At 38.2% G+C, this 12865-nt stretch overlaps 1 protein-coding gene across 1 annotated transcript; it reads right to left on the bottom strand.

Annotated features, from left to right (window-relative positions):
• Positions 1-1136: 1136 nt before the first annotated feature.
• On the bottom strand, positions 1137-10776 carry TSTD3 (thiosulfate sulfurtransferase like domain containing 3). Its single transcript, XM_047860372.1, has 5 exons — positions 10693-10776; positions 9764-9995; positions 2066-2239; positions 1797-1956; positions 1137-1512 (listed from the first exon to the last, which is right to left on the bottom strand). The coding sequence occupies exons 1-5, from the start codon at positions 10774-10776 to the stop codon at positions 1440-1442; spliced, it is 723 nt and encodes a 240-aa protein (XP_047716328.1). The 3' UTR covers positions 1137-1439.
• Positions 10777-12865: the final 2089 nt, after the last annotated feature.

The raw sequence follows: 12865 nt of genomic DNA, 5'->3' as shown, positions 1-12865 counted from the left end.
GAACATATTTGGGTCTGAAGAGGCACAGATGGAAGAAAGCACAAAGTTGTTTTACCACTAGTGCACTAACAAACATAGGAGTTGACATTCCAAAGGCATATATTCATGCTAGTAACAGTTATTTACATTTAAATTTTTTTCATATTTTCATTATTTTTAATTGAGATATAATTACAGAAAATATATGTTTTCAAGTGTTCAATGAGTTTTGATAAATGTATTACTCCATGTACCAACACTTCAATCAAGATATAAATCGTTTCCATCATCCTAGAAATTTCCCTCCTTGCTTTTTCCAGTTAATCTTCCCTCTACAGAAGCAATCGCTATGATTTCTATTTTTATAGGTCATATTAATTAATTTAAGTCGCAAGTTATATTGCTACCATACTGGTTACAACATTGCCGTAAGTCTTTGGGGGGTGTTAATGTATTTTCATTATTCATATTTTACCTACTTTTCTAGAGCTCAGATTCTTGGTGTTTTAAGACAAAGTCTGTTTGTTTGTTTGTTTTTACTTTTATAGACCTCTGCTAGAAATCAAACATCTTCAGAGAAGAATCGCATCTATTTTATTATCTTTTTAGCATTTGGAATATTTAGCATAGGGTCTCAACCAAGAAAAGGTGTTCAAGAAATGCTTACTAGCTGCTTTATATTATTCAATATTCAGTAACTATTCATCATGAGTGAAAGGTTTATCTATCAGAAATTTTGTATATCATATTAAGACAATTTTATGAATTTTCTAAAATGGGAAAATTTACAAACTAAAATATGTTGTAATCATAAAAAAAAAAAAACTTGTCTAGCTCATAGACTCTTTAATGAATAGAAGCCATGCTAACACAAATGGTCCTACATTATGATTAGGTACTACAAGTAACTTGGGCTTTGAGAGTAGTATTGTACTATAGTAAACTAAACTAGTTCACTAAACTATTTACAAATTAATTTCTAGGATACCAGGGGCACCTGGGTGGCTCAGTCAGTTAAGCGTCTGACTTCAGCTCAGGTCATGATCTCACAGCTCGTGGGTTTGAGCCCCACGTCAGGCTCTGTGCTGACAGCTCAGAGCCTGGAGCTTGCTTCAGATTCTATGTCTCCCTCTCTCTCTGCAACCCCGCCCCCTGCTCATGCTCTCTCTCCCTCCCTCTCTCATAAATAAACATTTTTTTTATTTATTTTATTTATTTTTTTTAGAATCCAACCCTTATGTTTCTATGGCAAGTTACATACATTATTTCAATCCTCAAGGAAATAGGCAAGGCATTCTCAATTTACAGTTTACAGTTAAGAAAAAGATTCAACACAGAATTGACTTACACAAAATCCCCTTCCCATTAACCAGTGATGCCAGGACTAGATTATTATTTTGTTCATTCTACTATCCTGTGCTGCATGTACAAAAGGAAAGAGCCAGCTTGTATTCCAGAATTCAATTTCCTTTTTTCTTTTCTGAAAATTCATAAGTCGCCCATTCCTTCCATCCTCCAGCATAATGTTGAACACTGAAAACACATAGCAAAGTTAATGCTGTAAACATTTTCTCCTGCTTTATAAACACAAAGCCGATAAGAACTTTAGAGATTTAGAGATACAAGGACTACTCTAGACTTTAAAACTATTTAAAAGACTTCTGAGTAGGATGAAAATACAGAGGCTCTTAGTCACTATCCTGCTACCGCTAACACAGTGATTATAAAAATTTTTTCAGTAGACCAGTAAAAACGTCATACATATGAAACATCGCAGTACACATTCTTGAATACATTTTTATACTCCATCTATGTACCTGTTAAAGCCCAGAGATACTGCTGTGTCCACAGCCTTCTTGCTTCTCACTCCGGCTAAACAAGAAAACACTAGGCTGTCAGATTTGGATGGTTTTACTTCATTGTACTTCTCTTTGAAGTCTTTTGGGTTCATCTGTAGAGCTTCACCTACCTCATCCACTGGAAGAAAATGTTAAGAATTTCAGTTAAATTTTAGATACGGTAAATTACCGAATCTATATATACTTTTGTAATGAATCAACTTACATGGTATCAACAGGTCACTTACATGGTATATTGACAGACCCGGGAATTTTCCCATACTCAACAATTTCCCATCTCTCTCTAACATCAATTAACGTAATTTGTCTGGAATTCAAGAGACTTTTAAGTTCCTTGTAAGTGACATCTTTGAAAACAGCAGTACAAAAATTGTGGCAGCTTCCTTTTATTGACTTCAAACCTGGAAAGAATAAAATAATTTAGGCACCTTCAAAGTAACGTTGCTATTAATACCTGGAAAGCAGTTCAAAGGAAATTTTCCCCCTGGTTCCAGTCAGCTAACGATGGTTGATGTTTCTCCTTCGCTGAATTTTGCGTTCAGTGTATTTTGCACACAGCCTGATGGAGCCACAGGATGTAGCCATACCCTCTTGCCCTCCATGCTTAATGGCTGGCCTTGTGCCGGCTCCATATTCTACTCTCTCCAAGCCCTTAATTAGGTAGAGCTTGTAAATACACATTCAGCATTTGGTAACAGAATTGTGCAAATAGTTTGTAAGTCAACCATAATCCAAAAATACAATGTGAAGAAAAATTTAATTTCCCCTTACAAGTGAAAATAACAAGCCATATGTTAGATGTGGGGACGTTACATTTGAAATTACACTTGTAAGTACTTAAAGGCACTGTTTCTGTTAAATAATTGATAGGGTGTCTGGCTGGCTCAGAAAAGCACGTGACTCTTGTTCAAGCCCCATGTTGGGTGTAAAGATTACTTAAATAAAAACAAAAAATAATTGGTAACATAATATGGTACTGAGTAATAACTCATAAAATAAATCTATGGGTCCATAGTGATATAAGTATATAATTGAATAAATAATTGGGGAGAAGGGATTATTTCAATTGATAAATGTAGAATGAATGACAGAGAAAGTCACCATTAGGTTAACACCCCAGTAATTATTTCAGCAAGAGTCATTGATAGATGCTAGAGTTAGGGGGTGAAAGTATGAGAAACAGGATAGTATCTCCTCCAGGAGATACTAATTACAAAAGGAGACACCTAAAAGATGCCACTTTAACCAATTATTCAAAGATCATTAGTGATAAATATTGACAGCATGCAGTCTCTAAGGTTGCTCGAAGAACAGCACAACATCACTTCCTTAGTATTTTTGCCAAAAATGCACACCCTGAATCAAATCAGAAGACCATCTCAGACAAATTCAATCTACAAAGTAACTAGTACTCTTAAAAAGTATCAAAGTTATGAAAACAAAGAGTGGGGGAACTGTCAGCCAACTGAAGCCAACTAAGGAGTCATGACAATGTAATACAATGTAGAATTCTGGATTGGATCTGGACTACAAAAGGCATCAGTGGGGAAACTGGTGAAATTTAAAATTTATTTTGAGAGAGTGAGAGAGAATGTGAGTTGAGAGGGGCAGAGGGAGAGCGAGAGGGAGAATCCAAGTAGGCTCTGCACTATCAGCATGGAGCCCAATGTGGGGCTCAAACCCACAAACTGTTAGTTTTTTACCTGAGTCAAAATCAAGAGTTGGACTGAGCCATCCAGGTGCCCCAAAACTGGTGAAATAAGGTCTGTGGATTAGTTAATAGTATTATGTCAGTATTCCTTTCCTGATTTCAATAATCGTATCACGTAAGATGCTTACATTAGGGGAAGTTGAAGAATGAAGGGAACTCTGTTCTACTTTTGCAACTTTTCTATAGTTCCAAACTGGTTTTTTTTTAAACATGAAAGAAAACCCAAAAGATTTTTTCAATAAATAAAAACAAAATTTTAATAATCATTTTACACAACAAAATGACCACTTATAAGAAAGGTAAATAATAATGCTTCAAATGTTGTTTTAAACATTGCATATATTATAAAGATATATAAATTACATATTTTATTATTTATTTTTGAGAGAGAGAGAGAGAGAGAGAGAATGATTGTGAGCAGGGGAGGGGCAGAGAGAGGAGGAGACACAAAATTCAAAGCAGGCTCCAGGCTCTGAGCTGTCAGCACAGAGCCCAACGAACCGTGAGATCATGACCTGAGCCGAAGTCAGATGCTTAACCGACTGAGCTACCCAGGTGCCCCAAAATTGGTTTAAATAGTATACACTGGCATAGGAAAAGGTTTAAAGGTCTAAGTCTTGAAGGAGACATACAGTATACCATCTGTAAGAATTCAGTATTTGGTAACAGTGATATTTCAGATTAATGGGGAAATTTTATTCAATAAATACGTACAGCAACTAGCTAGACATCAGGAAGAAATTTTAAGCAGGCTATTCCCTTATTTCTTACATGTAAATTTAAATTTCAACCTAAAAAGTAATATCTTAGAAGTACTAATAGAAACACATTATATACATATGATTTATACTATAGTTCGATATATGATATACAAAAACACAATGAATAGAAGATCTGAACATTCTTCCAGAGAAGGCATACAGATGGCCAACAGACACATGAAAAGATGCTCAACATCATTAATCATCAGGGAAATGCAAATTGAAACCATAATGAGATATCACCTCACTCCTGTTAGAATGGCTATTATCAAAAAGACAAGAAATAAGTGTTGGAGAGGATGTGGAGAAAAGGGAACCCTTGTGCACTGTTGGTGGGAATGTCAATTGGAAAAGAGTATGGACTTTCCTCAGAAAAATAAAAAATAGAGCTACTATATGATCCAGCAATTCCACTTCTGGGTATTTATCTGAAGAAAATGAAGATGCTACCTTGTAAAGATATCTGCACCCCATGTTCATTACAGCATTATTTCCAACAGCCAAACTATAGAAACAACCTAAGTGTCCACTGATGGATAAATGAATAAAGAAACTGTGGCGCGCGCGCGCACACACACACACAGGAATATTATTCAGCCATAGAAAATAATGAACTCTTGCCATTTGAGACAACATGGATGGACCTTGAGGATACACACTAACTAAGTCAGACAGTGACAGATAAACAAATACCATGTGATCTCATACGTGGAAACAAAAAACCCTCAAAACCCAAGCTCATAGATAGAGAACAGATTGGTGGTCGCCTGAGGCAGGGAATGGTGGAGGGGGGGGGGTGCGGTGGAGAGAGAAATGGGCACAGGTAAAAAAGGTAAACATTTAAAAAATTATTTTTTTAATTAAAAAATAAGAATTCTCATCTTAATAGGGAAAAGGGACAGGGAATGTAGGCCTCTTAGGGGGAAGTAAATGATTTTTAGGGAAGATGAATGGACCCTTAGAAGAATAGATTGGAGGTAAGACAGTTTGTGATAATGCTTGCCTGGGTGTGCTGTTGAGTTCTAGTCTCCTTTCCTGTGATGAGTCAATCTTCCCTGGTTGATGAAACTCCTGGGGAGAGGACTTGCGACAATTGAGTTCCTTTTGAAAGACAGGTAAGGGGAGTTCAGAGAAGGCCTCTCTCTGCATCTGCTGTTTTTCAAACGCTTACAGCTCAAAAAAAAAAAAAAAAACAAACAAACAACCTGCCAACCCAAATTTCAGTTTGAAATATGATGCCCTAAAAATATTTAAAATCACATCATATTACACTATACCAATTGAGGATCTAGTAAAATTCAGAATGGTCTAATTCATACTGTATACATGTTTAGAAGTTAGTTTTTATAATACAATTGTCAGGTCTTTTTAGTAAGGAGAAACCTATAGGAATGAGCTTTTTTTTTTTTTTCCAAATAAAAAGCTTAAGAAATTTAGTTATTTCTTTACATCTCTAAATTCTAGAATTATTCATTAAATTATTTAATTTCAATTAGCTTAATGTGATTTAATTATATGGTTAAAGAAATTATATATAGGAGTGCCTGGGTGGCTCAACTGGTTAAGTGTCCGACTTCGGCTCAGGTCATGATCTCTCAGTTTGCGAGTTTGAGCCCCGTGTCGGGCTGTCTGTGCTGACAGCTCAGAGCCTGGAGCCTGGAGCCTGCTTCAGATTCCGTGTCTCCCTCTCTCTCTGCCTCTCTCCCACTCACACTCTGTCTGTCTCTCAAAAATAAACATAAAAAAATTGTTTTTAATAAAATAAAGAAATTATACATAGAAAAAATATACATAGGGGCATCTGGGTGGCTCATTCAGTTAAGTGGTCAGCTCAGGTCATGATCTCACAGTTTCGTGAGTTCAGCCCCACATCGGGCTCTGCACTAACAGAGTGGAGCCCGCTTGGGGACTCTCTCTTCTCTCTACCTCTTTCTCTGCCCCCCCTCCCCCCCCCCCCGCTCTGCTCTCTGTCTCTCTCAAAATAAATAAACTTTAATAAATAAACATTTAAAAAAAAGAAATCATATCCATGATTTGGGTTCTAAATTTATAAATTCATAATTTTTTTCATAAATTTACCTTTTCTATGTTATAGTGTAGCATGGTTGTGTACTATATGTTATACTTTAAAATAATAAATTTCACTCAGAAAGAGTCTACCACTGGGGCACCTAGGTGGCTCAGTTGGTTAAGTATCTGACTTTGGCTCAGATCGTGATCTTTTAGTATGTGGGTTTGAGCCCTGCATCGGGCTCTGTGCTGACAGCTCAGAGCCTGGAGTCTGCTTTGGATTCTGTGTCTCCCTCTCTCTCTGCCTCTTCCCTGCTTGTGCTCTGTCTCTCTCTTAAAACTAAACAAACATTTAAAAAAACAAAAACAAAGGAAGAAAAGAAACAGTCTACCACTGGGGCACCTGGCTGCTTAGTCAGTTAAGTGTCTGGCTATTCATTTCAGCTCAGGTCATGATCTCATAGTTTGTGGGATTGAGCCCTAAATCAGGTTCTGTGTGGACAGTACTTGGGATTCTCTCCCTACTTCTCTCTCTCTCTCTCTCTCTCTCTCTGTATCCCCCACCCCTGCCAAAAAAAAAAAAAAAAAAAAAAAAAAAAAGTCTACGATTACCCCTTACTTTCTAATTAAGTTTGGCAGTCTTTTTATAATTCCAAATAAAGTTTTGATGTGAAAAATATAACTATTTGAAACATAAAAGGGGAACCTAGGTGGCTCAGTTGGTTAAGCATCTGACTCAATCTTGGCTCAGGCCATGATCTCCCATCATGGTTCATGGGTTCAAGCAAAGAGCCTGCTTGGGACTCTGTCTCTCCCTCTCTCTGCCCCTCCCCCATTTGTTCTCTCTAATAAATAAATAAACTTTTAAAAAAGAAGGAAACATAAGAGCTTTTGCTTAATAATAACAATCATAATAATAGCAATTCATTCTTGCCACAGCCATAAAATAAATTCCCTAGTTCACCTATATTCTTCTGGATCTTGACACCTTAGAAAACCAATGTCAATATCTGTTGAATATTGACAATTTTTTCTAGGGACTGTGCAATGGACAATACAGACAACATGCAACCAAGAAAGAAATGATGATTGTTACTTTAGAGAGAAAACATTAGAAAGAACATCTGGTGTGCTTCCTTTTCAAATGGGTATTTGGATTTAGTGTGAACATTTTATAACTTCTAATGTAATCACTTTAATAAATATTTTCAGTTTTTTGAACCACTCACAGCAAAATGCTGAAAGCAAGTGAACAACCATCCTAGTGAGTAAAATGGTACAATGGAAATTTCTGGTAAGGCAATGCATTTTATTTCATGAAGTGATTTTAACAGGAAAGGGGAACACCCTAGGTACTGACTTTCAGCTTCTTAAAGTTACTTGTCTTTTCAACCTTTTACTCCTCTATCACAGTATTTCCCCCTTAAATAGGCCAGCGAGCCAAGTCCTCTCAGCTGTCACCTTCCTCAAACTCCCTCCTTATTTAAGACATCTGCTGCTGGCAGCTGATTCGTATTAACTAGGGCACCTCCGTGTTTTCTGTTGTTCTTTGTAGCCCAAGGACTAGGATACCAAGTAAAGGCGTTTATGCAACCTGGCTATTACCAGGAAAGCTACTTAGAATCTTCCAGAGGTCAGCACCCTGGGAATAGATAGGGCAAGACTGTGTAGGTGAAAGTTCACTCACTTTGTGCCACCACAAAGGTGTGTTAGCCCAGTACTCAGTGGCAGTACACATGACTTAGTAGGTCCCATTTGGGATCCTGCTTCAAACCTGAGTCTAAACAGAAACAAAAAGGAAGAAAAGAACAATAAAACCACCAGAATAATACTGGAGGGGATGGCTTCAGAGAATAAAGGTAGCCAGCAAGTTTTTGATCTCATGGAAACGTAGGAGACAAAAGTCATTTTCAGTGTAATGGGGGTCACTGATTAAGTGACAAGCACTCATATTAGCAGCCTCAAATCATTAAGAAGGATTGACAGCATTCTCTTGGGAAAGTCTTGGTTGAAAGATTAGAAACACGGGACACCTGGGTGGCTCAGTTGGTTAAGCATCCCACTTTTGATTTTGGCTCAGGTCATGATCTCAGAATTCATGGGACAGAGCCCCGTCAGCGCAGAGCCTCTCTCCTCCTCTCTCTCAAAATAAATAAACATTAAAAAAAAAAAAAAAAAGGAAGGAAGATTAGAAACACATCCTGAAATCGGAAGAAACCTAAATGTTCATTCAGGAAATGGTTAAATTATGAAGCCTATCATGCAGCACTTACAAGGAAACGGTGACTTAGATGTCCATACTGTTAAATGAAAAAGCTTCCCCCTTTGACATCTGTATACATATACTTGTGTTTTATAAACGTCCAGAAAAGCATCTGGAAGAAAATACTAAACTATTCCTGGGGAGTGAGATTGCAGGAAGAGGAGTTCTGGGACATAAATTAAAAAAGAGCAACACCTGTGTATTACATATGTAGTATTTTTAGGTGTACATTTATGTAGGCTTACAGGAAAGTGTTTATTTAGAAGGATGTGTACCAAGCCTCACTTGCAGAGGAGAATGGAATATGGGAGGGTGCACAAAGAAGAACTTACATGGTGCTGTGTCTGTTTGAAAACAATGAGAATATCATTATGTATTACTACAATTTTAGACGAAAAGGCACCTTTTCTGTAACACCTTCTCCAACTCGGGTAGAATCATGGCTTTTGCCGTTGCAGTCTCACCGGGTTGTATATGGTGTTTACTTGTGTCTGTCTCTCCACAAAATGAAGTGAACTGAAGAGGCGATATCCCTCGCAGGAGGCCTGCCTTAGTAGGTGCTCAATAAATAAAACATTTGCATAGAAAAGCACATTTTAAGCTACTGAGGACATACCAACAGTTAAAGTGGAATAACTGGGAGGAAGAACTGGGGACACAGGGTTATGCCACAGTCTCCGTAGCTGTGTCCACAAATAAAAGTTTGTGCTGAAGGACAGGAAGTCGGCTTTGAGGAGTACACCCAACACCTCCATAACCACCTTCGTTTCTCCGGCTTGTTCTGTCCTGGTGGTACCTTAATGGCTCTAACGCGTTCTAATTCAAGCAATGGGCGCGGCTTCTAGTGGGTAACAAGTGTAACTCGCAAAGCTGGGCTCGTGGTTAGTTTGTCTGGGGCAGAAGCGGGCCTCGCTCGCTCCTCTGAGCCGCGCACTGACCTTCATTGCTCAAACACCAGTATCTTCCAAAATGCCTCCCCACGCAAGCTTCCTGGAGTAACGCTGACCTCCCTCCCTGCGTCCCCCAAGAGCAGCCCCAGACCCAAGTAGCCCGGAATCTGAAGGAACGAGAACTAGCAGGGGGTGCTTCCTTCAAGAAGCGAGCACCCCCACCAATGCCATTCCTCCCCCGGGGCCCGAGGTTAGGCGCTGTCCCTTTCCCCATGGACCACAGAGCTCACCCCAGAGCACAGACTGCGCCGACCCGAGGATCGCACGGCGTGCACTCCCGAGCAGCGGCCCCGGCACCACCATCTCCCGCTCGCGCCCACCGGGCTCCGGATCACTTCCTCCTCCGGCTTCTCCCCCACTGGTCCTCCCGGCGACCGCGCCGGGCTCTTGAGCGCCCCCCTCCGCCAGGCGCTGGCCGAGCCGAGGAGAGCCACGGGAAGTGATCGCTGAGGGAACCGGGCCCTAACTCAAGAAACTGAGAGCTGGGCTTTTGTTTGTTTGTTTGTTTTGATGATTACTTTTTACTTTTTTATTTTTTAAACCTTTTAAAAATATTTATTTATTTTTGAGAGAGAGAGAGCAACTGTGAGCAGAGGAGGGGCAGAGAGAGAGAGAGAGAGAGGGAGACACAGAATCCCAAGCAGGTTCCAGGCTCTGAGCTGTCAGCACAGAGCTCACCCAAGCCGTGAGATCATGACCTGAGCCCAAGTCGGAGGTTTAACCGACTGAGCCACCCAGGCGTCCCTTGATTATTATTTTTTTAAAGGAGAGACAACGTTTAAAAGTGGAAAGTAGAAAATACACCAAAGATAAAATTTAAAGATTTAAAGTAAAAATTTCCAACTTACTTTATATCCAGATTCTTGCAGATTAATTTAAACTACATGGATGCTTTCCTAAGAATTGCTCTTAAATCCAATAGCCGGTTCAACTGATGTCAATATTAAGATAATCGCATGCTGTCATCTTTCCTCTACAACTTTGATATTTGTATTTGACGATAGCTTTGCCAGAGGTAGGTCCAACTAATATGTAATATGTGTTTTCAGTTGCCACTGTAACGAATTACCACAAATTTACTGGCTTCAAACAATATAAATTTGTGTACAGTTCTGTATGTCAGTACTCTTACTTGGCTAAAACTGAGGTGTCCACAAACCTGTGTTGCTTCCAAAGGCTCTTGGGGAGAATTTCTTTTCTTGCCTTTTTCATCCACTAGAAGCTGCATGCATCCCTTCCCCATCTTCAAAGCCAGCTGGTTAGCATCTTCAAATCTCTAACTCTGACTCTGCTTGTGTTGTCACATCCATTATTCTTCCTCTTACCCTTTTTTAAAAGACGTTTGTGATGATTTTGGGTTTACTCAGATGATCCAGGATAATTTCCCTATCTCAAGATCCTCAATTTAATCACATTTGCAAAGTCCTCTTGCCTTGTGAGGTAACATGATCACAGGTTCTAGGAACTAGAACACCTTTGGGGGCAGGGGGTGTTATGCATCTTCCCACATAGAATTTATCATCACTGTGTTTAAAAAAATTTTTTTTTAACATTTATTCATTTTTGAGAGAGAGAGGGTGAGCAGGGGAGGGGCAGAGAGAGAGGGAGACATAGAATCTGAAGCAGGTTCCAGGCTCCGAGCTGTCAGCACAGAGCTGGATGTGGGGCTCAAACTCATGAACTATGAGATGATGATCGGAGCCAAAGTCAGACACCTAACCTACTGAGCCACCCAGGGGCCCCTATTATGACCGTGTTTTTAAATTTATTGTCAACTTGGTTCATTACCTCATTTTTAATTTATTCTCAATTTGATTCCCAAACATAATGAAAGCTATACTTAACTGCAAATTAATTTACAATGGAAAATTAAAAAATTAATTTCTAAATAGTATTACTAAAGTATCTAAGAATAATTTCATTAAGCACTTTAAAATTATTCAGTTTCAACAATTTAATAATTAATAAAAGCACTTCAAATTTCTACACCAGTGCCATCACATACAATTATGTTTTTCCAAATCATTTGGAGTTTAGACATAGTTTCTATATAATCTATATTGTGGACTAACTTTGAACTAAGATGTCATTATATATCATAGATTCACCCACTCCCCATGACATTCCTAAGCTGTCCTGAATACTTCATAAACCAAAGGTAGTGTGAACACAGGTATGGAAACAATGAAACAATGTACTTGGTTTCAATAAATCACATCCAATTTGATTTATGCTTTTGCAAGAGCACATATTACTAAACAATTCTTTTTCCAATGTTTATGACTAATTATTTGAGAAATATTTTTCTGCAGGATTTTTTTTCTGAAAAGATGAATAGCTCCTCCAATACCAGCACAGTGCCAAATTTAGTTTATTTAAGAGTTCTTATAGCAAAAAGTCTTGTCAAAAGAGTCTTGATCATTATTCCTTGGACAAGTGTCCAAGCTCTTCTTTCAGAGTTAGGAAGGCTTAAAGTGGGATGAAAGGGAGAAAAAAATAGTTGGTTCTGCTGAGTTGATATGAATCATTAATTCTCAACTCATTTTATTTCTTGGCATAATGCAAGTGAAAGGCATTTGGAAAGGAGGGGATTTCCCCCATTTCTTTCTAAGTCCACATCAAGCCTCCACATATTTGACAAATCAAATGAAGAATTAGGAAATGTATTGTTTTTCATGCGACTTTTTTGGAAAGAGTTTCTATCAAAACTTAAAATGAGTATCTGTTGACTCAGCATTTCCACTGCTAACAGTTTACTGAAGATATTTGCACAAGTAGGCAAAGATAAAGGTACATTAACAGGAATCTGGGGATAAAATGACACATCCATTCACGGGAGTTGTTAGCAAGCAGTCAAAAGAATGAGGCTAATGTGGGGTTATGCCCAAGACATACTGTCAAGTGAAAAAAATCAAGTTGTAAAATAGAACATAGACTGTTAGAAATCAAGATAGCTTTGGAATTTTGTCATTTCCGAGAAAAATTACAGTGTTTGCATAATTCCTAAATTTCTTGTTCTAATTCACTCCCCCCCCCCTTTTAAACTGTAAATTGGATTCCAGTATATGATACATTTTTAAAAATCCCATTTACTGCAGTGCAGTGTGATATGGAAATTAGATTTGCTCAAGTTTGCATATCTTTTCCTCCATGTTCTGTTTTAAATATGAAGTTAAAATAAATAAAAATGTTTGAGTGTAGACAATTTTGACTTCACAATTACACTACAATACGACCTATTCTTACTTGAGGAATATTTTTTTTCTCTAAAGCAAATATTCCCTAAAGAATATTTTTTCCCCTATTCCAAAACATGATTATGTATCCCTATA

The sequence above is a fragment of the Prionailurus viverrinus genome, chromosome B2 (genome assembly GCF_022837055.1).
Source record: "Prionailurus viverrinus isolate Anna chromosome B2, UM_Priviv_1.0, whole genome shotgun sequence".
NCBI classification, from domain to species: Eukaryota; Metazoa; Chordata; class Mammalia; order Carnivora; family Felidae; genus Prionailurus; species Prionailurus viverrinus.
The sequence above is the reverse complement of the archived record's forward strand: the minus strand, read 5'-3'. Positions and strand labels throughout refer to the sequence as shown.

Excerpts from the sequence above, each read along its gene's own strand:
- TSTD3 (XM_047860372.1), bottom strand. The coding sequence starts at position 10,776 with ATGGGGAAGGGATGCATGCAGCTTCTAGTGGATGAAAAAGGCAAGAAA. Across the intron at positions 2,240-9,763 it reads GGCGCAGTCTGTGCTCTGGG|GTTTGAAGTCAATAAAAGGA; the intron begins GTGAGCTCTGTG and ends TATTCTTTCCAG. Across the intron at positions 1,957-2,065 it reads CGGGTCTGTCAATATACCAT|TGGATGAGGTAGGTGAAGCT; the intron begins GTAAGTGACCTG and ends ATTTTCTTCCAG.